Source organism: Symphodus melops (assembly GCF_947650265.1).
Source record: "Symphodus melops genome assembly, chromosome: 4".
NCBI classification, from domain to species: domain Eukaryota; kingdom Metazoa; phylum Chordata; class Actinopteri; order Labriformes; family Labridae; genus Symphodus; species Symphodus melops.
Genome location: NC_136694.1, coordinates 2,659,159 through 2,685,706, shown reverse-complemented (window position 1 = coordinate 2,685,706; position 26,548 = coordinate 2,659,159). Strand labels below are relative to the sequence as shown.

Below are 26,548 nucleotides of genomic sequence, written 5' to 3'. Positions count from 1 at the left end.
AATAGAGTGATCAAATTAAAAACCAACAAATACGCCACAGAAAGTCAAATCTAAGCGAGTGTGTTTGTCTTTAATTAAAATGAACTAATGAACAAAGTAATTAAGTTTGTACCTCTTATTTCAAGATGCTCAATAAGTGCTTTCATTTTTATACTCTTTACAGACAATGCAGGACTTTTTATAACTTTAATATCTTGACATTTGCAGACCTGTCAGGGATAATGTGGCTTGAAAGATGTGTCATTTGATATTTTTGATGTGAAATTAAACAGGAACACCAGCTTAGGTTTGTGTTTTATGCAGTTCTCTTTAACCAGCAGAGGGCGCTTTAAAGATTTCATCATGAATCGTCCTCTCTCAACAGTGTCACACGACGATTCACATACAGTCACTTTCCAGTTCATCTTCTCTTCATTATAAAAGAGATGTTTGATATCTGCATCTGAAGAAAGATATCAGCTGATATACAGGATGTATTTGATTTTTTTTCTCTTCCTCATATCGATATCCGAATCGATATATAAAAGTCGATCCTTCCTCTACATCGTACACATAAAACTTTTATCCCCAATCATGTGTCCACCCCCCGTCTTTCCCCTGCAGGGTGGAAGATTCCTGTAAAATACTTCTCTTGCATGTTGAGTTCTCAGTTGGTCAAATCTCAGTGTAAAAAGGTCAAGGTGGCATTCAGGGCGCAAAACAAACATACAAGCAGGCAACTCTTCACTCAAAGTAATGTATCTGCAGTTTGTAAGATGACACAGCTGAGTAAACTCACGACACATTAAGAAGTGATGACAGCACTGAGAAGCTCACATTAAAGCAGGATTGCAGACCAGACCAGACGAGGCAGGTTAACGGAGCCCCTGCAGTTCTGGGAACTCAGCACAGCTGCTCATAGCAGACTCAGTCTGGTTTTTAAATTCTTTGTGTTAGTTTTTTGGCAGACCGTATTACACAGCATTGAGACAGAAAAACAGATGCACCTGCTCTCCTCAGGTTTTTTTTTTTTTTTAAATCCAGAATGTGGGTGAGAGGAAGTTTGTACAGAATTAAAAGATATCTGAAAAAGAAGAAGTTATAAACTTAGCCACAGAAGTTACAGTCACAGTGGAACAAAAGATCGGATTCAGGTCGCTTTTGGCTGCAGTTTGAACGCAGCTTTCAGCATCAGCTCTTATATCAAACAGTACAGAGACGGGCGAGCTTGTTTCGTCTTCTGCCTGAACTTTTGCACTAAATTTTGAAAGCAGGCGACAATACGATTGACATCAGTCTCCCTGTTAAAAGTTGTCGTACTATCAGATTTATTTTGCTCCGAGTGTTTCAAGATTGAAAAGTTATTTATTGCTTAAAGTGTGCTGCGTGTCAACAGGCCAGGAAGGCATCTGATGGGAGCCCGAGGTCAGTAGGGCGTCCCCTGTCAAACGTTAAACCCCAGCACGTGGCCCAACATGTGGAAAGTTTGACATGACGGAGACCTTCCTCAGGTGGCCCCGTCTGACGGCACCTCACTCTTGTGATGGATTACATAGCTGTGAAAATCTACGTGTGTGCATGTCAGTCACCAGACGAAAACGAAGGGTTTCATTAGGAACTGTGACAAGTGAGAAGAGTCATTAAATTGTTGCCTAGCAACGCAACTGACACTAGGATAATGACTGATTGTTCCTTTTTCTGTGACGTTTTCTGTGCCAATCAACTCGAATGTTCAGTTATTGACAATCAGCCTAAAACACGCTTCAGCTGGTCGAGCCTCAGGACCCACCGACTACTAACTCCATCAATAAGATTTATTTAAAAAAAACAACATTGTGCAGTTTGGACCTCAGAGGGGACAACACATGATAGAAGATGAACGAAACAAACTTTTGAAAGCTTTTTTTTTTATTCCAGCAAACAGTCGTGACCTGCTGAAAGCGGCTCAGCGACCTGCTTTGGCGTGCCGACCCGCTGGTTGAGAACCACTGATGTAAAAGATCTCTGCCGTGTAAAAAGTTCAACAACTCTTACTCCAATCGCTGCAGGATTTCAGTGATAGTTTGATTTTATCTTCACGCCGTGACGCCAGCTCATCTCACCAGCTGCAATTTTCTCCCCAAACCTTCTGACATCTGACAGCCAAAACAACACGCTGACCTGTGATTGGATCTGTCTGAATGACAACGAAGCGTTTTAGTTGCTTTTGAGTTCAGTCATTGATTTAACCTTTAAAGTATGAAGATGTTCAAATTGTACAGCGCTCAACTCAAAAGCTTGTTCACATTATAGACGGCAGTTTCAGGACTGAGGGTTGGAGGAGGGAAGGAGATTCAAAACATTCGAGCGTGTTTAGTTGTTTTACTGCGCGTGTGTGTGTGTCGTGTTTTACTCACTGACCTCTGGTAGACGGCGGACATGTTCTGACACACCCAGCCTACGTCCCCCTGAAGCAGACAGTCAGCGTGCAGTTTAATGAAGAAGGCAGCCCAACAGCGGCTCCACGTTTGTCTCAGGAGACGGCGTGTTTATTTCACAACATCAGGTGCACACAAACAACACGAAGATTGGATGGCGTAGCTGGGTGTCTGCTGGATGAGAGAGTGGGAAGCTGTTTGCTAACATGTTAGCCTGATCAAAGCCAGCGATAAGGGGGTGGCTGTGAATTTATCAGCTTGTTTTTTTTATCTTCTTCGGTCCAGTTCTAGCCAGACTTTGTGTTGGTGCAGATCCAAGCAAAGGCATCGAGTTTCATTAATTTGAAAGGCAAATTGATTCTCCATAACTACTGTGTCTGCTTGGTGCTCGTCCACTTCTTTGGACCTTTGTTAAGTTGAGTCTAAACTAAATAGTTTTGGATCAGGGAGATGTTTTGATTTCTTTTTACCGTAAATTCCGGACTATAAGCCGCTACTTTTTTCTCACACTTGGAGCACTGCGGCTTCTACTCCGGTGCGGCTAATGCATGGATTTTTTATGGGGGACAATGAGCTTCTGCCGCAAAAACATTTGACTTCGTCACGTCGGATCTTAATATCAGTCATTTTGCGCTTCATGCACGCACCCTCATGATGGAAAACACACGGAGAAATACATATGATGCAGCTTTCAAGTTAAAGGCGATCGACCTGGCTGTCAAAGAAGCTAACAGAGCTGCTGCACGTTAAGATGACACTGACAGCGACAACAGAGACTGAGGAAGTGAGTAATGAAGTCATTCTGAGGCAGTGAATGGATGGACTTTTTCCTGTGAAATATATTACGGTCATCTTTTTCATCAGCCGTGTTAGAGACACCGTCGGCTAGGCTTCGTATTGTAACGGTTCATGTTGTAAAGTCAGTAGTTGATAATGTGTTCATAATTCCGATTATGTGGAGAGTCAGTGAATGCACCAGCGAGAACGTGTTGAGTGGCTGTATGAGAGAACGCTGGGGGAGAGAGTTGGATTGTTACGACAAGTTATGTGTTGCTCTCTGCTGTAAACGGCGTGGTCACGGCCGACAGTGATCGGGTTATTAAAAGTTATTATTTGAACGCTCTCGTCGTCCTTTAACGTCCGTACGGACGCTACAGTATTTGCGGATGTTACCGGTAGCCTAGGTCTGTGTAAATAGCTCTTGTTATAGCGTGGACACCTGCGGCTTATAATCAAGTGCGGCTTATATATGTACAAATACATTTATTTACTTATTTTTAGCCGGTGCGGCTTATATCCAGGTGCGCTCAATAGTACGGAATTTACGGTAATCTCATGTCTCAGCTTGTGTTTTGGTAATCTGTCTTTGACTTGACACCACTTTTTCAAAGTCTCAGTTTTAGACCAACTCTGATCGGCTATTTTTCCAGGTCATTACTGTGACTGTAAGGAAAGCAGCTAAAAACCACCAATGACTTCATTTCATTTGTAGTTAATGTGTAAGTGAGTGACACGTCCGCTGCACACACGTTGATTTTCCGACTGATTCACGACGGAGTTATTGGAAGCAAATACAAAACATCCAATCAGGTTTAAAAGAGAGCATAAACAAAAAGTCGACACATTATTGTGAAGTCTCACTTTGTAAAGGCTCAGCTGAAGGATATTGTCGTGGTTATGTGTCCATAAATGTGAAATTCATCACGCAATTTACGCACATCAAATCAGGAAGTGACGACACTGATGATGAAAATGTCAGCGTCTGTGTATCCGCAGACCAGTGTGTCTGTCCGAAGCCGCCTCCCACCATGGTTCCTCGTGGGTCCAACACCCCCCCTACAGGTGAGTGCTATCAGGGCTAGCTGGCTGCAGCGCTGTGCTATCCATTCTGTCTTGACGGCCTCTTGCCAAGACTCGTTTTTATCTCCACCCCTCCCGCCGTCCCGCCCTCCCCAACCTCCCAGACGTGATAAACGAGGAGCCGAGGATGAAAAGATGAGAGGGGGAGGAGTGTGTGTGTGTGGCTCCAGAACTTGCTCTGCCGGCTTTTACCCACCTGCCTAGATAAGAGAGGCACTGTAAATTAACACGCGATAGGGGGGCTGAGAGAACGGGGCCGGGGTTTGTGTGTGTGTGTGTGTGTAACACCCCCCCCCCCCCCAAAAAAAAGAATCCACACACACACACACTTCCTCTCTTTGCTTTGCCGCAGGTTTCACAGATAAAGATGTGTCATTGATGAATGGGATTTTATTTCCCATCAACCTTTGCTGCGTGGGAAATGGAAAGCGCATCCCGGCCCCTAAATCATCAGATGAATAATGATAACACAGGGGAGCGGTTTTCATTTCTTCGCACTATTTGTCTGCGAAGCGCAGCATGCAAACTGTTTGTTTCTATCAGCGCCCGTAGTGTGTTCCACTCCCCCATCACGGCTAAAAATGAACGCTGATGCTCCAAAAACTGCGGTGCAGATGTTTTTACTCATGTTTATACATAGTTTAATCACACCGGATGCCAGTGAGCTTTTCTTTCACCCACAGTGAGGCAGAAAATACATTCAAGACACTCTTCCTTTTTACTTCTAATCCCAGAACTCCAAATCCATACTGAGCCGTAACAGCACAGCTGAATTCATGGCTTGTTTACCTGGCAGTCATTTCCTGTGAGTTCACGTTGGCATCATCACTCATTCCTGACACCATAAACTTTTTATTTGGCATTTTTGTTGAACGATCAAAAAGCCTGTCAGTGAGCTGGCGTGCGTCTTTATAACCGTGAGGACGGAGCAACACATGGCCGTTCACCATGAACAAAAGGACACAAGCAGCTACAGCAGTGTTGCCCGTGATTATATGGACATGTCAGTAGACGTCGAGGACTTTCAACGTCTCACAGATTGAGTAGCTTGTTGGAGGGCAAACGAATCCTCGCACCAAATATTCCTTCTGATCATTGCGCCCAGTTAGGTGACGTTCTTTTAGTCTGTTGTTTTTTTATAAAAGCTGTACTGATCCATATTTTAAAGGAGAAGTTTGCAGATTTTCAACCAGCTGTGTATCCTTATAATAATGATATTCTATGTAAATGAAGAATGTCTCCGTGTCCTCAGTGTTAGCTGAAGGAACACTTCCAGCTCTGAGCAGAGTTTTTCCGAGGCCCTTCGAACTACAAACCTGTACCTCTGGGGGTTTTTTTGCTCTGTGCCCCCCCCCCCCCCCCCCCCCTCCAGAGAGGAAGCAGTCTTATCATGGATATGGAGGGAAACTATTTTCAATACGATCATGTTGGAGTCAGACATTCCTGGCTCCTCACACCGCAGAGGCACTCCGGCATGCAGAGGAGCGAGACGCCGCCTGCAGCTCAGGAGACCTGGTGGGACCGGGGCAGTAATGATGAAAACTGAAGTGGGCTCAGAGTCCAGAACTTCATGAATATTAATGTGAAGAAAATACATGTCTTTGAACAAATGCACGACAGGTTCATGAGATGAACACTAACATTTAAGGTAACGTCATGTTTGTAAGATCCCAAACAGTTTCCAAAGCATTCATCCCTCTTTAGAAGTTGTTTCAGGTGTTTCATTTGTCTCCTGTTGGTTTCTGTAAAGTCTACTGGAGGTTTGAAACCGGCTGTGGCTCAGTGAACATGTATTATTATATCTTTGTCAAAGTAAACTCATATTGAATGGTGACTCAAACAGATGGACTGTCTGGTGAGCTGCATCAATGAGCTGAAAAACAAACTAAGAAAACAATGCACACTTCTTATGTGAGTGCATGGCTTTGATTTGGACCTGTTGCATCCCAGCATCGCCTGCAGCAAACCGACGCTGACGCTGTGCATGAAAGAAAACTAAATCAGTGAAGAAGTGAAACGGGATCAGAATCAGTGATCGGCGAAGTCAATTCGATTTTTACTAAACATTCAGACAGCACAGATTAGAGCTAGAGAAAGTTGGAGGTTCGATCACCAGCTCTTGAAGCAACACGTCGGATGTGTCATTGACCTGCCCATCAGTCTGTGAACGTGTCGGAGTGACCTGCAGTGTGACAGAGCTTCGAGCAGTCAGAAGAACAACAAGCGTCAGACCTTTCACCAATAAATAAACAAATCAGCTGCTCACGTCAGTGTGAATAAGGCGGCGTTATTGAATAGCTAAATGTCATCCTAAGGCAGGTATCAAGTTATGCTGCCACAACAACACAAATCTCTGTCAGGGACTTGACACATTTGAAGATGCTCCTCGTGTCACTTCTTCATTTAAAGACGCATTGAAGCTTCAGCTTTGCCAGTGTAGGAAGCGCTGCGGATTTAATACCTCTTGGCCATCGTGTGAAATAAATCTGTGTTTCTGTGATAAGCTAATGTCGACTAATGATATGGCCTCGGCTCATGCTTTGGTTGGCCTTGAGTTTTTTAAAGATTTTATTCCTCTTCGGATGTTATGTATGAATGAGACATAATTAGTGAGTGGAAGGCTGTAAAAAAAACGGATGATTACAAGACAAGTGCAGACATGTGTCTGACGACATGCTCGAGCAGGAGTACATAATTTGTGCATTAGGGAGAGAGTGTGTCTCACTTCAAATCCATTGATTCTATTAGTCTTAATAGCTTATTGAATGTTACATAAAGGCTTGTCTCTGCTGAAGGGAAGCACCTCAGAGGGCATCTGCGTTCAAAGTTGTCTTGTAGACATTAGTGTTAAGAGTGAATTTGTATATCGGACATGAGAGGTAAGCAGTCACCTGTCTGAAGTGATGCAGGAGCAGGTCAGTGACGGGACAGATAGACTCTGAATGGACCGATAAACCACGGGCGTAGTCTCAGACAACTAACAGTGTGGAAGGATACAAACAGAGGCTGGCACATCCAGAGGTCCTGTACACACTCATGTTGACATTGCAGGAATAAATGTGTTTATGGCCTGATACTTAGAATATCTTATCTGAATGGCTCCTTTCTTTATCAATACACAGTTTACTGGGAGTGATGTTATGTTCATATTTTTTTTTTTAAGATGGATCAAAGTTTTGCATAATTAGAGGTGTGACTGATCTCTATACAAGCGCGTGTTTGTCAGGAAGCTTGAGCTTCTCTTCTTCGCCTTTTACCGAGTTATCTGAGAGTCTGATTGGGCCAACACTTTCAAAATGGTGACTGGTCAACGCTATAGGCTTAAAAAAAAAATGCATTTCAGAAGCAAGCGGGTGATGTCACTGCAGCGACTCTGTCCATGTTTCATACAGTCCAATGATGGCCATCGCCGTGTCTCCACAACGTCTAAAAACAGAGGGGAAGCTCAGGCCGGTTTGAAGCCTCCCGCAGAACAGCTGTCAGTCCTCTCAACCACGCCCTGAATTATGTATTAATAGCTCTTAGGCTTAATAAAATCAAAACAGATGAGGTATGAAAAAAGATTACTCCCAGAACTGTGTGAACCAATAAAGAAATGAGCATCTGATGCCAAATTCATGTTTTAATTACGGCTATAAACATGTTTATTCCTGCTGTAAAAATAGGCTTTTTAAAGCGGGACGTAGAGGGAATTCCTGTGCTTTTGCAGCCTGCCACAAGTGGACACTCGAGGAACTGTAGTCTCTTTTTTTTCTTTTTTTTATTTGACTGCTGCATTGGCTTCATTTTACGACACCCTTGGCTCGAGCACTCGCAGAGAGAGGGGATGAAAAAAACAGCACACTTTCTCTTCTCCTGTGGCACAGCGTGAGTAAGTAAATCAGTGGAAAAGGATGTGCAGAACAACACAAAGAGGTGCTCTGCACATTATGATGATAGAGCTAGTTTTTCTCCGCTGTTGATCTTATTAGCAACGGTATCCTTGGAGTCCTCATGTTGTATTGTCTTATACAGCCTCTCCACCTTTTTCCTATTTGTGCCGTCCTCGTTTATTGCCTTTCCTTTCTCTCTCTCTCTCTCTCTCTCTCTCTCTCTCTCTCTCTCTCTCTCTCTCTCTCTCAGCTAGCTTTATTCCATTATACCTTCAAAGATAACAGATGACTGCCAGGCTGCACTCCCTTGGTTTGCTCTTATATATTTATTTCTCTTTTATTTATGATTGGCATTCCCTCTGGATACAGAACACATGCCATTCCTAACATAATGTTGTATTTCCTGCCTCTTGTCCTCAATGACAAAAAAAAAAAAAAAAAAAACATAAAACAAAGTCATTCTTTAAAAGCCCAATGCCACCTGGAGGGCATAGATGCTGTCTCAGATTCGGAGCCTGTTCCATACCATTTTTAATAAGCTGCCATGCTTATGGGGTGCTCCCCCCCTGATTTCTTTCCTTTTGTTTTTTTTTTTTCTTTTTTCAGGGGGCTAAAGCAATATTTTGCCCCCTTTCCCCTTGCTTTTATGAAAAAGTAACATTTGTGAAATTGAAAAAGCCACAGCTGACTCTCAGGGCTATTTCTCATGTAATGCATTCTGAAATGGGTTTTAAGATAGATTGCGTGAGGTCACAGCATGCTCTAAACATATCTCATAACCCAGATTGTACATTCCTGTCCCCCCATCTCCGATCTGTTTTGTAAAGCTGCAGCGGTGACGGAGATGAAAGGCAGTGTGTGTGTGTGTGTGGGGTGCATCAGTAGCCGGTAATGCTACATCGTATGACCTTCTTTGATGGGCGCCCTTTCTCCAACAGTGAGAAGGGTGAGGGAATAAAAAATTTAAAAAAAACGCCTCGCGTGGCTCAGATTGAGAGCGAGACTGCATCAAACCATCTTCTTGATGTCCTCACTCCCTCCGCTCAGCAAGGACATGCACTCCATGCCGTGCATTCTGTTGTCTGTTTTCACACAGATCCTCGCGTATGTCGCCTCAGATCTGTCAATCCCTCAGGGGGGATCACAAGCCGCCGTGCCCGGCCTCCTAACAATCTCAGATGGGTTGCGGCAGCGTCTCAAGCCTCTGAGTAGCTTCTCCTTCTTTTACATGTCCGTCCTGAAGCAACAGAGCGCTCCCATCAGACACTTGAAGGTCTGCAGGTACAGAATAAAGACAGTTCTGTCAGGACACAGAAAAACTGTCTTTTTGGTTTGAAACGCGGGAAGGACCCACATGACATTGTCTGTGAGCAGACAGCAGGTTGGCCTTACAAATGTAATCTTCTCTTATAATGCTGCAAAGACATGGCTTCCTAACAGAAATCACAATGAGCCCAACACAGCCCCAGGTGTTCTGCTGGGCTCGGGCCATGCTGTGCTGGTGTTAGAAGCATGTCGTGTCAGCCAAAGCAGTAAACATACAATATATGGATGGAAGGAAAATGCAGAATGATGACGATTCATGGTTTGGTATTTGATTTAATGGGTTGACTGCAAGAATGTCGAGGGGCCTAACTGAGCTGTCATCGTAGCTCAACTTTTCTGTGCATGTAGACGTATGGAGTATCCAAATGAAGCGGGTTCTCTCTCCCTGTAGCATCAAATATGGAAGCTAGGGAAGCAGCTTTAAAACACTGGACACTCGTGCAGAATATTCTGATGTGCTGTTGCAGTCAGAGAAGGATGGATTTGGAAGAGTGCAAAACGTTGGGATTGGTCAGCTGAGGTTGGACTTATATTGAACAGATGGGCAAATGCATTCAATCCTAACAAAGAAGAAGTGCTAACGATGAAGAATTAAATGAAGAACACAATGATGTATCGATGTAAAAGCTCAGAGAAGCCGCTAAGTGGACATTAGAGCTTTAATGATGTACACAAAGCTGAACCAAAGATCCAAAGCCCTAATATGCAGTCCACACGTTTAATAAACATTTTAAAACCTAATGGTCAAATTTATCTTTTGAGTCCAGCTATCCAAAACTCAAAGTGAAGCCCAGAAGGTTTTTCTTCTAACGTCTACACACTTATTTTCATTTTTTTTATCCTTTTCTACAAAATCTGTTGATCACATGTGAAGTATCACAACACGCATCGTCTTTCCCTTACATGAGGGCCTTTTCAATTTCCTGGCCACCATCTTGGCCTTGACAGGCAATTTGTAACGACTGAAGGGTCGGAGCCACAGGGTGCACTTTAATTGACCGATCTTCCTCATCATCTTCAGTCTTGCCATGGGTAACCTCAGGTCTCGAGCTGCTGAAGTGAGGATTGGAGTCAGGCTGCAGTTTGAGATGAAGTCAGGCCGTTCCACTTCCTCCTCCCAGTTTTACACCAATTTCTTCACTACAGTAAGAAACAACAAACAAATCCCCAGAACACAGCACTGCCAAACTCTTTACAAACAGCTCCCTCTGTCCCACAGGTTTGATCAAATTGTCCAGTGTATTGAAAAACTTTGAACTCGGCAACATGAGAGACAGCCTGTGATGTGATCAGAGTTAACAAGGCAGCGCTGCTCTCCCCTCTGGACTCACTTGTCATGCTGGCTTTATGAGCCTCAAAACCCGATTTTTAGTGTGAATTTAGACTCAACCCAAAATGAAAGCGAAGACTTTATTTTATTAAAAAAAACAGCCAAAAACCATTTGCACTTCTGACAGGAAATGACAGAATCCCCTCATACGAAGTCTCTTTCAAAGTTCAAAAACAAACAAAAAAAAAAGTTGGACTTCCGATGAACTGTCTCTGTTTTTCCTCTCACCCTCCTTCCATTACATATCAGATATCAATCTCCCTCTTTTCCACCTCTTATCGCTTCGTGCCCTTGTTTATACTAAACTCCTTCAGTTGATGGTTTTCGAAGATTGACACCACTGGCTGGATTAAAACACCCTTGACAGGATCTTGATGCAATTTCTGTTTTTCTCAAAGTCTTTGCTGCATCCGAAAAAAAAAAAAAAAAACCCTCAGCTGAATGCAAACTCTCAGTAACCCTGACGCACTTTGCCAAAAGTTAAACTGTAGGTTAAGTTTTGTTGCAGATATTCATATCAAGTATCTGACAGTTTTGGCTGACTTAATGGACCTGTAAATAAACAAACTTTCACAAAGTCTCAACTTGTAAACCAGATATTTAGAAAGAAAACACTTTTGATGAGTCATGACCTCTGATGAAGCTCTGCATGCTAAGCTTATCTCTGAAGAACATGTCAATGTATTGATTTGTTTCTGATAGACTTCCACACGAGAGCACAGAAAAGTTCATATTATCTCAACACAACTTTTTAGTGATTTAAAAGAGGGACAGTGCACAAGAATGGGCGGCTGTGGCTCAGATGGTTGACTTGGTCGTTGGTCAACTGGAAGGTCAGAGGTTCAATCTCCAGCTCCTGCAGCCACATGTCCGATGTGTCCTTGGGCAAGACACTAAACCCAGAGTTCTCCAGCTGCTACGTTGACGGCATACCGTATGTATGTGTGTGAATGGGATTACTGATGGACTCTTCACACAGCAGTCTCTACCATCAGTGTGAATGTGTAAGTGTGACCTGCAGTGCAAGAAGACTATAACAGTGAGCTAAAGTCCATTTAGCATAAATAAACATCAACATGTCAATGTGACAGATTGTAGCTACAGGCTGAAACCCATCTGTAGTCCCGTGGCAGGCTGGGGGTTTACACAGCCATACTTAAAACCACAATGACAAGCAGATACCAATACAACAAATATTGACCAAGCATCAACATAAACTGTACATTAGTCCGCTAAGACACATTTATACAAGCATACAAAGAAGCTGTGTGGTGTTCAATACCAACCAGGATAAAGTGACCTTCAGAGTTAAAGTGTGTGTGTGTGTGTGGGGGGGGGGGGGGGGGGGGGGTACTGCACATGATTATGACGTATTGGTGTTAATTGCACATTCGCCCGGGAGCCTGTTACTTTAAAGTGTGAGTGTGATTGCACATAAATTCTCTATGGCACCCCGTTTGCATATGCAGGCGTGTGCAGTGTGCACAGGGTTAGATACCTGTGAAATAATATGTGCGCAGGTGTCTTTGACGCTGCTAATCCTTGCATAGGACACATCAAGAAGAAAAACAATCGCTCTATGTGAGATAACAATGACATAATAATGAAGAACGAGTTTAATACTCCTGCCTGCAGTGAGTGAGGAAGCAGAGCATGACGAAGAGAGAACAGTTTAAAAGTCCGACACTTGTCACACTAAGATGTTCCTGTTCTGATGATAATAATGAAGGATCACATGAGTGGAGGAAGTTTCCGGGTTGAATGTGAAAATCTCCTCTTGACATTTTTTAAAGGTTGCACACTTTTTGGGTTTTGGAGCTGCAGCCAATGATGTCACTGAGTCTGACCCAAATCTGCAGGAAATCATGACACCGAATTAGAAACAAGGAAATCTGAGTGTCATTATCTTAAAACAAGAGTAGTTTACTATCTGACGTCCCCAACAAAACGATGGCATGGATCTCACTGTTGTTTTCTCACTGTAAACGATCATGGAGCGAGGACACCCGAGCCCTTCCAGAGAGGGGGCGTGGTCAGACACAGCTCATTTACATATTTAAAGCTACAGACACAGAAACAGCCTGTTCTGAGCAGGGCTGAAATAGAGGGGTTTATAGACATGATCAGACACAGGATCAGAGTGGATTTACAACAACACACTTCACACATGTTGAAGAGGAGCTCTGACACTTCTTACACTGAAGAGGAGGAGAATATGTGACCTTTAATGGTAATGGATAATGCCAAAGCGTGGCGCTCCATGCTGTTTATAATACGCTGTATCCATTAGTGGTTCAAAATTGGTTCAAAATCTTTTTCATATTCTTACAGCAGATATTTGAATGATCATATAAACGGGTTTACGTGCTGCACACTCAAAGATTAAGTTGTTTTCAAACGATGGCTACGTTCGGTGTTTGACATAAACATTCAAAAGGTCACGTTGAAGTGCATCGTTGCATCAAGGTTGCATATTCATTCCTAGTGTTTATCAGGGGGTTATGCTTCCTTTGAATAGAAATGAAATGTATTCTGATGTCATGCCCTCCACCTCAAAGACAGGAAACCACACAATGTGTGTATGCGTGTCTGTGTGTGTGTGTGTGTGTGTGTGTGTGTGTGTGTGTGTGTGTGTGTGCATTCAGCCAGTTTTCAGAGACGTGACTGCTGCAGGCTTTATTCCCTGAGTTCTGTCTTGAGGAGAGTAGTTCACAATGATAGATAATAGAATCTTGTAACATCGTAAAACGAATGCATGTACATTTAGTTTTCAGGTGGGTTGTTAGCTTTAAGTCCGCTCGTCTCCCCCTCCCTCAGAAACCACTTAGAACATCTATAATAATGATGCATTAAGGTGTCAGCAGAGCAGGCTGCCTGATTCATCACTGCAGCCTGTTCACGGAGAGAGTCTGTCTCCTGTGCTTACCTTCCCACATATTAATGTTTCATTGAGTACATTACACTACATCACGTCAGTGTTTGATGATGACCACGCACACGGATACACGCAGGAATGAATACACGGGGCTCACATAATTTGACCTGTTTTGAGCAGAAAATGTCACATTCTCCTTGAGCAGCAGCACGTCTTAGGTTCTCACAGCTCCTGTAGTTCAGCCACTTAAAATGCTGAAGGCTAATTTCACAAATGCATGCGACAACCCATTTAGGGTCACAGTGAAAAGCTCTGCTTTATAACAACAGAGGTTGTCATCATTAAACAGAACCATAGACTGGATGAAGACAGAGGGACGTCACCCGTCTGTTCCTGCAGGGCGCTCCGGAGGCGCTTGAGGAAATCCTGTCTCAGTCTAACTTGTCAAGGCCAGATCAAGTATCCATAATCCTGACATAGTTTTTCATTAAGTGGTTCCTGAATATTAAATTTAAAGCAGCTTGATCATCAGCTTTGTACATCAAAATATGAAGATCTTGTCACTAGCATCAGGGAGAATCATAGAAATAGAATATCAGGTCTGAAGACAATACAGAGGGGTGTCTTTAAACAGGGGCGCTTCTTGTCAACAGGCAAGTCAGGCAACTGCTTGGGGCCCCAGACCCATAGGGGGGCCCCAGACCCGTAGGGGGGCCCTGATGAGTGCTGGTCAGAGAACCACTGAAATAACTTTTGCCGAGGGCCCCAACAAACCCTCGAATCGACACCTACATGAACAATCATGTCCCCCGTCTTTCATCCTTATTTTTGCGGGGTCGGGAGCTGAAAAGTTTTGGGACTCTACAGGAGAGTGTCCAATCAGACATGTTCGACAAGATGGAAGTCAACAGGGTCGTTGTCCGCTCTCTTTGATGGACTGACTAAGTAAAATGTGTCAAAGAAACCAGGGAAGGCTCTGATAAAGTCTCATGAGCTGACATGGTCAGTTCATTTGTTTCTTGAGCTTGTTGAGAGAAAGTTCCTGTTCACGCTGAGCAAGGGGCGTGTCCAAACTTTTGTGTATTACCTTCTTATGCAGTTGTTTCATAAAAATAAATGTGCAAAGTATGACTTTGCATACTTTGCACCCCTGGCCTCTCCTCTGGACACGCCCCTGCTAACATCTTCACCCTCAGCCTTCCTCAAGCTGAAATAACAGTTCACAGTTGACTTTGCAGCAGGCTGCAGACTGGCGTGATGCCACGTGGACCGATGTGAAGATGTAATAGTAGAAAAGTGACCCTGAAAGCGACAGGGGCTTCCCCTCTGTTCTGAAAAGTGTTTTCTTTTCTTTCTTTTTTTTAGCCGAAAATAAATAAGTTGTTTGCTGTTGCTTGCCCCCGGGCCCAACAACATCTCTATCTCCCACTTGGGCTTTTGAACTCCGGGAAGGGCAAGGTGCTGTTACAGGCCCCCTATGGCTGATCGCCCAGAGGGAGTCCGGCTCCCTCTCCCTCCTCTCTCTCTCTCTCTGCCTCCTCTCTCTCTCTCTCTCTCTCTCTCTCTCTACTCCTCCCAGTGCAACATTTCACCTACCTTATTTTCTCTCTCTTGTTTCCTTCCCCCTCTCTCCAGCGGTAAAAATTATAGCTTGTCCTGCCTCCTGTTATTGATAAGGGTTTTTCAATATGGCGCTCAATCATAGGAATCACGTGAAGGTTAAAAAAAAAAAGAGGGAGACAAAGCGCTCAAATATTTGACAGACTTATCATTGTGCCAGTGGGGGAGATTGATATGCACGCAGACGTGGTTCAAAGACATCCCAAAGACAGACACGAGTGAAAAGTAGTGACTCTCACCGCTCTAACATGATATAGAGTGACTACAGAGAGAGTCAATTACAGACCTGAGCTGCATAAATGTCTGCCTGCGGTTGGATTAATGAGCAGCGCAGCAGAGTGATTGAAGATTGTTACATTTTTGATGACACATTTATCCAGAGCAGCTGATGATACAAGTCCTTCCTCTTTAGCTCCTGCTGAGGCTCCATGTCATCTGCGCTGAACACTGCTGAGTTATGAAGATTACTTTGAGTGCTCTGGAAATGTCCTCGTCATGTTGCATTTGATCGATATTAACAAGAGAGGACTGAAAGAAATGTGTAGAACAAGAGGTCTATATTAGTGAAACAACCGCTTCGGTGTCAGGCGCAGCTTCTGCAGCGGTGTGACTCAAACCTGGAACAAATCTGCTATTAAACTATTTATTTATTTATTGCTTATTGTTGTATTTTGTGGAGTGTTTTAATTTGTCCTATGTGTTTTTTATATTTTGGAGAAGCCAAAGACAAATTTCCACCACGGTGGACAATATAGTCATCTAATCTAATCTAATCTAATCTAATCTAGCCACATGTCCCGCTGTTGACCAGTTTATACAGATTTTTTTAACTGAGAAATGAAACCATCACCAGAACCGATGTCAGTGACTTGGAGGTGACTGAGAGAAAGAGACTGACTGGAAGAAAGCTTTAGATATACAGCAGTATATGAATCTAAGATCATATCGCCAACCTCGATAGTGTTGTAGTCAAGACTACACCAACTGAGACCAGGACATACATGAGGCCAGAGTGCTCCGAGACCGAGACATTTAGGGGATTGAGGCCGAGACAAGACCATAAATATCACACCAAAATCATCAGCTTGTGTGCGGTGGGCGTGTCCCTAACTTAGACTGGAACACCGGGAAGGTTGTGGCCGTAACCGTTGGATAAAAAATATAAAGTACAAATGAACTGAAGTGAGGCGTTCTTTTAGGAAGAGGCGTTTTCCATCTATTGATAGAAACAACATGTAAAGACATAGCCTGGTCTTAACAGGTTTTGATTCTTACTTTGTAGTCCGGGTAAAAATGGACTACAAAGACCAGGTAAAAATGCCTTTTTTGTTCCGAGAGCAGACAGACCTTCAAAAAGGCCGGTCTTGGTCTCGAACGCATCAATTTCCAGTACTATAAAACGACGAGAGACGGTCTGTATTTCTCTCCTCAGAGAAACACACAGTATAATGTCTTAAAGTATTTCAGGGCAAACAAGGCATGGAGTCAATTTAAGAAAAAGAACAACATTGGGTCAGATCAGAACAAAGTTCTCAGGGCGATTACGGTTTTGTGTCCATCATTTAGAGCTCCACAAAGACCTCTTTGCAGCAGGGTCTTAAATCTCGCACACTTGGCTCCAAGCTAAAGGTGGAGTCACATGTTGTGATTTTTACACTCGTTATGAATATGATTTGGGTTTCATGACTAATTGGACCAGATGGGATTTCTTCATTTGAGTGGGCCAGTTGTTGTTTAATGATGCTAATCTGGCCCTTGGACATCACATCACAGGAGATAGTAGTTTGGGTTGCCATGACACTTTTTAAAAGTTCATCAGAGTTCAGCTCTGCAGTGCTCTTCAGCTACACATTTGCTTCTTTTACTGTCTTTTACTTTCTTGATCCATTCTTCGTGTTAGGGTGGTTTTGTTTCACACCAGTAAGGCTAAAAGAGAAAGGAAAAGAAGTCTGAAGGGCATGAAGCCTCTGCTACAGAAAGCATGCTGCTTTCCACCAAGTTTTAAAAAGCCTACTGCAGAGATTTGTTCCCACCGTAAGAATTCCCACGAGGGCATTACCTGGCTCCAACAGCAGTGTTTGGGGATGATGTTGGATATATGAGCAAGTCAGCAAACAAATGTATACACAAGCTTGTTACGGCAGCCTTTAGACTTCCTGCAGGCTCAAAAATCTTTTTTTTTTCTGTTTCCTTTTTCTTTTTACTTTGTCAACATTACGTCAAAACAGGCACAACAAGTCATCATCAGAAAGGCGAAGCAACATGTTGACTGCACCTTTTTCTCTTTGTGCTTTTCTCCATGCATGATCTTGTAGTTCTCGTGTGATCTTGTAGTTCTCTCGTGTGATCTTGTAGTTCTCGTGTGATCTTGTAGTTCTCTCGTGTGATTTTGTAGTTCTCTCGTGTGATCTTGTAGTTCTCTTGTGTGATCTTGTAGTTCTCTCGTGTGATCTTGTAGTTCTCTGTGATCTTGTAGTTCTCTCGTGTGGTTTTGTAGTTCTCTCGTGTGATCTTGTAGTTCTCTTGTGTGATCTTGTAGTTCTCTTGTGTGATCTTGTAGTTCTCTCGTGTGATTTTGTAGTTCTCCTGTGATCTTGTAGTTCTCTGTGATCTTGTAGTTCTCTCCTGTGATCTTGTAGTTCTCTCTTATGATCTTGTTGTTCAATCTCAATCTCAATCAATCTTTATTTATATAGCGCCAATTCATAACAGGCGTTATCTCGAGACACTTTACAAAAGCAGGTAACACTTCTCTCATGTGATTTTGTAGTTCTCTCGTGTGATCTTGTAGTTCTCTCGTGTGATCTTGTAGTTCTCTGTGATCTTGTAGTTCTCTCATGTGATTTTGTAGTTCTCCTGTGATCTTGTAGTTCTCTCCTGTGATCTTGTAGTTCTCTCTTATGATCTTGTTGTTCTCTCCTGTGATTTTGTAGTTCTCCTGTGATTTTTAGTTCTCCTGTGATCTTATAGTTTTCTTGTGATCTTGTAGTTTTCTTGTGATTTTGTAGTTCTCTCGCGTGATCTTGTAGTTCTCTCATGTGATCTTGTAGTTCTCTCTTAAGATCTTGTAGTTCTCTCTGTGATCTTGTAGTTCTCCTGTTATCTTGTAGTTCTCTCGTGTGATCTTGTAGTTTCGTTGTGGTCTTGTAGTTCTCCTGTGATCTTGTAGTTTTCTTCTAAACTTGTAGTTCTCCTGTGATGTGTACAGTAGTTTATGGCTGCGCTCACATTTCTTTCTGCATGGTACATTTTATTCATGACTCATCAGTTAATCAGTGCAATTCTACTTTTAACAACCTCAGATTAGACAGAGTCTTGTGCCCCCCTCTGAGATCTTTGTCGGCTCCCTACGGAGGCCCAGTCCTCAGTTTGGGAACCGAGGCCTTAATTAATGTATCAGTTGGTGTTGGTGCTAATTTATCATTGTAACAAAATTCTGTTGAATAACATGATAGAATAGAAAACAAAAACATATTAGTCTTTCAGCTGGGGGACGCTGCAATCTGCTTCAGGGAACCTCGGCGGCCCCTAAAAACTCCGCCGTTCCGTGTCAGTCACATTCGACTGTCACAGATGGCTGAATGAAACATCCAGATCATCAGCCCAGAATAATGCTTTTTTTTTTTCTCCATCCCTGTCCCATTTTCCTGTTGTGAGAAACCACCATCATTAGGACAAATCCAGCTGGGTTTGAACTGATTTTAATTGTTGAGCTGCTGTCTCGCAGCCACATTCACACGCACAATCCCCCACATTGACTTTAATTAATATCCGTTTGGGAGAATGTGTTGTTCCAGTTGAGCTGTCTCTGCTATAAATTCAGCACACTGACTCTATATCAGGCTGCTTGTCAACTGTTTACTTCTCAAGTAGATCAAAAAGCAATGCACAGGGCTCTTTATGTGAGGATTAGCAGGCTGGAGAAAATGCTACACAAGTGATATTGGCATTGTTGATCTTGGCACGGAAAAAGCCTCCAGAATTGCTTTTGGCGTGCAGGATTGTGTTCCCCGACACCACAAATTATGTAAACACATATGCACATGAACACAGTTTCTATGTACCTGCAGTCACACGCGCACAGAGACCACAATAATCGCTCCTCTTACACACACACACACACACACACACACACACACACACACACACACACTCTGTGCACTCATTTGCTGTGTGCTGTGCGTCACGCCTCCACATCACCATGACAACGAATAGCGCCTCACTGTTTGAGTTATTTTCTGTGTGTGTGCGCGTGTGTGTGTGTGTGTGTGTGTGTGCGTGTGTGTGTGTGTGTGTGATTCTTCATTGGTTTTCACTGAGCAACAACACATCTTCCAAGTCCATTTCACAGTATTATTGACTTCAGCCTTCAACCTGTCTAACTCTCAGACTGAGACGGTTGTTTATCCTGATTAAGATCGACGTCTGTGTGTTCAAATGTTGTTGTTTTTTAATCACGACACAGACAAGTTCCCTTAAAAGTTGACGAGCGAACGGTGATTCCCATTCCTAATACAAGGTTCAGGAAGTCTTCTTAATGTTCACCTCATCCTGCTCATTGATAGGCTGACGTGTGAAGGAAGGGGGGAACTGTTTCTCTCTTCACAGTGTGTACTGACAGGTCAGGGTTTCACCTTCTCCTCACAGTGAAACAGACTCAGGGTGAAGTGCAGATGTTTTGCTGAGTCATTCCTCGACTAAATAAAGAGTTACGCTGCAGTTCTGCTTGTTTGCGGCTAATTTCCCATCACTTTGAGGAAATCAAACAGAAACACAGATTTACATTGTGTCTTCCGTTCTCCTGCTGTTTGAAATTTATAGATGAGTTTGAAACTTGATTTAGTGATGTATAAATGTTTTTCATGTGGTTCCGTTTTTTCCTAAGCCTATTTGCCATAAATGGCAACGCAGACTGACTTTGACTTACACTTGAAAGTAATAGTAGCCGTGTATTTTCTTCAAAGACTCTTATTAAACAGAGCGGCTCTTCTTCACATGAAGGTGCTGCTGCTGGCAGAGGAATATTTAAATTAAGCCTGTCCCTAGGCAGCGCTGTGGAAATTCAAACAGCGGAGGAAAAAGGTCACGGGTATCCTAATGTGCATGTCTCAGTGACAAGTGAGAAGCATATAAAGAGATTCTAACTTTATGTAGAACTGGGCAGCAAGGATTACTGGACCAACTCACACCTGAGGCTGTATTCACAACGCATCCCTTTAAACTACTCTAGAGATTTAGTTTCTCTTTACCGGCACTTTTTTTTATTTATTATTTTAGTTATAGTGCTTTCTCACTTGCACTAAACTCCTGTAAATCTCCTGAAGTTTTCAGGGTTACACAAACAGCTGAACTCTGACACCGTTTCTCCGTCCAGCCCCCTAGATTTTTTATTTTTTTTTGCAGAAAGAGCGAGTGAGCTAAAGTACGAATAAAGCAGCTTATTTTCAGGAGAATTCATCTTGATTGGGTGGGAGGAGGTGGGGGCGTTTATTGCCTTCAATCATCGCCCAAACAGAGATTGTATGCACATGACAATCTCCATGTAGGTAATGTTTTCTGGGGGGGGGGGGGGGGGGGGGGTAAACCAGTGCTTCCTGTAATTCAACACAATCCCAATATCGACAGCAGAACAAAGAACATGCTGGTGATGTATTTGTCACCGGTAGCATGGATGCAGTTTATTTAAACGCGCCCCCCTCTCCCTCTCGATTGAATATTTCCTTCTGCTTTTAAACTTCAGGAGGAACATTTACGAGGGGACTGGGCAGGAAAAAAGTCCAGGTGAAGTCAGAGTGACGAATTTGACAGTTTGCATTCACACACGCAGCTCACCTTTAAAGCCCCGGAGAGTTTTTCAGGTGTTTTGTGCAAGTGTGAAAGCAGTATTAGACTTTTAAGTTTCTGCATGCAGGTTATTGATGTTTGCTATGACGTGCCTTTTGTTGACATCTGACTTCTTAGTTACAGTGAAATAAATGATCAGCACACTCTGGTGTACTGTTTCTATTGAACTGGATATGCAGGCTTAAAGGTTGAGTGCACAGATTGGATTCCTTTTTTATTAGGCTGATTGCAGCGTTCCTGAAATAAGAGACCGAAAAACAAGTCCAGGTTCTGAATTGGCCAACGTGTGTAAAAGAACACAAACAAAGACTTCGGTCAACTCATCAATGGCAGGACTCCAAGTTCAAGAACCGAGACAGAAGTTGGATTGTATCCACTGTGAACAGGAGCATGCTTTGCACTGCAGACTCTTGGATTTGATTTCATGTTTACAGGTGTCATGTCGCCCTTTACCTTGTCAACATTAGACAACCAGGAATGTTGCTGATGTCAATCTAAAGTAACAAAAATGAATGAATTCTACGTCTGCTCAGCCTGAGTAGTGCAAGGAATTAGTTTGGAACAGATGCATGCAGTTGATGTTGTCACTGTTAAAGCTGCCATCACACATCTCCCATTCACAGGCAAAAATGTGAGAAAATCCAACATGGCCCACTTCCTTCCATCAGTCTGCACGCTGCCTTTTTGTCCCCCATCCTAACTCGCTGTTTCTGTCTCTCCCAGATGCAGATCTACATGTACAACTCAGACGACTTCGACAGCCTCAGCGCAGCGCTCAGGGAGAAGAGGATCATTGCAGCAATGGCTGTGTTTTTTCAGGTAGGTCGGAGAGAGGCTTATTTTCAAACACATTTAAACTTCCCTGCAAGTAAAACTTCAGGCATAAAATGGGTTGGAACTGAGATGTGGGATCATTTGCGGTGTGTTGTGAAAAGGAGGATTAATGTTATTAAGGTTACTCCTGAATCTCATCTTATTTCTGGTTCTTGGTTTTTCCAGAATCAAAGATGTTGCATGGTCTTCATGAATGCAAACATGAGCTGCAAAAATATCTCGAAGAAGGTCGAAGTCCGATAGATAAATCAGATAAATCCTTGATCTCCAGTGTGTTTAGGAGCTGTAGGGGAACTGGGAGCTCTATCACTCTTAACTGGCAGAAATTAGACGTTAATTAGGGACCATCCTAAGTGCACGACTACTGGGACCATTAACCCAGACTTAATATACTTTTACTCTCTTTTGAGTTCCTCTGGCCCTGTGTTTGTGTGAAGTCTCCTTTTCACTCTCTGGAATGATATCATGTTTGAAGACTGCATTTAGGAAGTGAGAGTAGCCAACATTGTGTCATCCATTGGCTTGCAGACGTCTGATTTGAATTTTTTTGCAGTTTGGCTCGTTGCAGTGGTGGGAACTTGTCAAGGCAGCATCTCCCTAAATCATGAATTTCAGCCATAAAGGGACCAGAATTTACTTAATTAACATCGTAAAAAAAGGTTTTAAAATTAAAAACAACCGAGAACATAAACGTACTTGGAAAAAGTGAAGTAAAGTAATAAATCTCTCAGGTGAGAAAATAGACTGTATCACTCGTTAGTTTTTAAAGAGGCCTTGTGAAGCTTAATGATGGTGGTTGCCATCCGCCAAGCTTTGAGTCAATCTGAAACATGAAGAGAGTTCAGACAACATGAAGCCTTCTGGCAAACTGAACAACAAAACATTCCTTAAGTCTGAGAAATGTAAGAAAATAGCTTCTGAAAACAAAATCTTTTTTTTTTGTACCAGGTTGTAATCGTTTTTATTCCGAGCGCCAACATCGAGTGTTGAAAAATGAAGCTAATTCAGAAAGTACAACAACTTGAGTCCGACTGTAAAAGACCTGAAAGTCCCATACACACATCATATTAAAATATCCATATCAACAGCAGAGATTAACATTTGAACAACCTGGTGAAAGTGTGTTTCCACAAGCGTAGGAAGATAAACAAACTCCTTCTTTTGGTAAGAAATCATAAAAGTTTTCAGTAAGTCGACGTTGGCTGAATAACAAACAGGCCTCACAAACCGCAGTCGATTTTTGAAGGTTATAAATGATTTTTTCCCCCCTTTTTAAAAAAAATAAAAAATATTATCCGCTTTTTACCTTTTCTTTTATCAAGGTGGATAAATATTGTTAAACAGTGTCATGTATGTGTTTCAGGCCCAGAGAGAAGTCAGAACATCCAACATTTAACGTGACAGAAACAGAATGTGTGTGTGGGATGTTAATTTGGAGGTATTTGATATAATCATTCAGGGAATTAATTGGATTGTACAAAAGTGGATGCAGCTTGGCTAGCGTCGGTCTCTGGAGAAGCGCTGAGATTTGGAGCTCGGCACACACCTCCCTGCCTGCTTTGTCAGATCAGGAGGCGTAGGACAACTGAGAAATTAATAAATTACACCTCCAGCACACTCTTTGGAAGTGTAAACAAAGCACTAAACACCTAAAAGAATAATTCCCTGGAGGGCCATGCTTCGCCAAAACCAAAAAAATAAAAAAGCTATGGTTGGCAGGAAGGGATTGATTCGCAGTTTTCTTGATAAAACAGAGAGGGCGAGTTGGCTGATGGAGAAACAGCTTCCTTCAAATCAGCCAGCAGAAATGGCATAAAACTTTATTTTAAAAAGCAGGAAATACTGCTATCTTAACTGACAGGTGACAGCATCCATTCCCTCACGACAAAGATGGCAATACTCAAACAATTTCCCCTGAATTTGATGATATTGTGCAGTTTGCAGCTCAGAGACGGATTTGAACCTGTGCCCTCAATAACTTGGCTCTGGCAGATAGAGCTCGACAGGTTGTGTTTGTGTGTTTGCTCCTATGCAAAGAGGAGTGAGTGTGGGTGCCGAGCCTCGAGTGAGTGATTCCTTTATTCATGCAGGGGCCGCTCGCTCTCCTGCCCTGCACACATGCTGCAGGTTGTCTTTGGGAACCGCAGAGGGCAGGGCTCGCACTGTGCCTGTGTGCAGCACTGTGTGCAGTATGTGTTTGTGTCAATGCTACATGCACAAGAGTTGATTTATTTTTTCTTTAAAGACATAAAAAGACTATACAATCTAGTGAATGCAAAGACATTTAAATACAGAACAAATAGTCTTTTTATGTGTGTTGAAATCCAGTGATCTCTGTTAAAAATACTGCCAAAAATACTTTATTTATTGGCATCGCTTTCTAATTATAGTGCTGATAAGAGTTGCATTTTAACTTTATGGCGACTTGCCACCTATCAGCTGTTTTCTTTCCAATACTGGAGTGGTTGATATTGTAATACCAATAACATAAGTGTAACTGGAATTGTGTAAAATTAGAATAACTAATAAATGTAAAAATAACAGATGGCCTGATTCACAAAGGGACTGCATGACTTTAGTGCCCACTCGACCTGTTTATACTACACCAAACACATGCAAAGGGTTAAATGCACCCAGAACTGCGCCGCAGGATGAACACCGTCTCTGTTCATCGGATAAATCGCTCGCTTTCTATCCAAATGTTCCTCATGGTGAGAAAAATATGGTCTAATTGAAGTGTAAGAGGAGTTTGGAGTGAAGCTTAAAGCGTCTGGAGAGAGTTGGCGGTTACTGCACTGCAGAATTGATAAAAGATGTCACATGCAAAAAATGTTTCAGTGTTCGGGAAAACAATTCCCAATCTGTTTGACTTAGAAATAAATTATCTGTATATAAAGTCTGCTAATATAACTTTGACATGTAATTCATATTGTTGATATAAGGGGTTAAATCAGTCCATCTGTGGAGGCGATCTGAATCCTCTACGGACGAGGATGCAATTTTCGTTTTGGAAGTTGCCTTGTTTGCTTCTTTCAGAGAGCAAGCTTTGTTGTCAACGGTTCAGCTCCACAGGAATGCGTTTTTTTTGTTTTTTTTCATATCGGGCATCAAAATAAACCCCTAAAAGAGTCTCCCCTCTCCTCAGAGCTCACCATCTTTGTGTGAACAAACTGAGCTTCCTCAGCATGAGAGCACAGCTCTGTGCAGAGGAAACCTGCAGGTAGCATCTCTCCACTGAAAAACAAGAAAAAAGTCCAACTTCTGGGGAGTGTTTGTACCTCAGTGTCACTGAAGCTCGACTGTATATTCTTTATAAATCTGATTTTTAAAACGGAGCAGATAGTGAGAGCAATTATGTTTTTTTTGGAGCTGTTCGTGGCTGCAATCCATTCATAGTCAATCAGGCCCGGACATCCATTACATTGCATTATAAAAACACCATCATCGGTTGCCCCTTCAGGGCTTCTCTGCATTCAGAATCTGTCTCATCCAGTGTTTGCATTGATGCACTTTTATCACTTTAACAGTTTTTGCTTTTGCAAGTTAAATTGTGAAACTGAATCTGAGGGCGTCAGCGTCTCCAGATCAAATCTGTGTTTGTATGTTGCAGTTTAATCGCTTCAACGCTTTGTTGCCATGTGAGATGAACATCCATTTAATTTAATTTAGTGAGCCCGTATATTTCTGTTGGTGAACGTGTGTGTGCGTGCTGAGGCATGCTGGAAGTTGTCTTGCTTGTGTTGACGCTGATGAGTCTTTTTGAGAGATAAGCTCTCCTCCTGGATTGATGAGCGTCCTCTGCCAGACTCAAACAGTACAGCAGCAGCCTCCCACACAACACTCCATGGAGACGTGTGTGTAAGATAAGAGGGTTAAGCTGCACACTACATTTACCTTCACTTTTTTTTTTTTTTATTGAAATTTGAATTTTAAAAACACATTGTACTGCCCAGAATTTTTTATATTTCACAAAACCAAATAAAAACAAAGAGCTGCATTTGAGATCAGATTTTAAAAAATGTTGCCACATGCTGAAGTCTTCAAATTCCACCAGACATCAATGTAACCTTTATTTACCTAATACTATTATTTCAATCTTTAATCTGTAAAATGTTGCAATCTCTGATTGAGCTAGTATGTATTTAGACTGTTGTTTCCTGCCATGCACCACTATCACTTTATGATGCACTAGCTGCATATAGCTTTATAGCTATATATTATGTTTGTACTCGATTACTGCACTATAGTTCTGTTACGTCTGTTCATGACTACTTTACATATATGCATCATGTCTGATAACATCTTAGTCCACTTATATCTTCTCTGGCACTACAGCTCTGTTTACATCTGTTTCAACAGTCTACTGCATGTCTGTTTACATCATATACACCTGCTCACATGTCTGCTCTTATCTGTGACATGCATGTCCTTTTACTGTCTGAGTCTAACTCTGTGATTGTATTCTAACCTGTACTAACACCATGACACTTATTCTGCTTTGACACTTTATTCTTTGTTGATTGGTTAATTGTTTAGTATAGTTGCACTGTCGTTATCTGCTGCTCTGTGTTCCCTTGAATTGCCCCCCGGG

The 26,548-nt window shown here is 42.5% G+C and overlaps 1 protein-coding gene across 1 annotated transcript in view; it reads left to right on the top strand.

Moving 5' to 3' along the window:
- LOC306821928 (receptor-type tyrosine-protein phosphatase gamma-like) overlaps window positions 1-26,548 on the top strand; it is a 377,123-nt gene that overhangs the window by 250,718 nt on the left and 99,857 nt on the right. Inside the window, exon 6 of the mRNA XM_079340572.1 lies at window positions 21,847-21,942. Coding sequence (XP_079196698.1) covers window positions 21,847-21,942 — 96 coding nt within the window. The remainder of the gene's footprint in view (window positions 1-21,846; window positions 21,943-26,548) is intronic.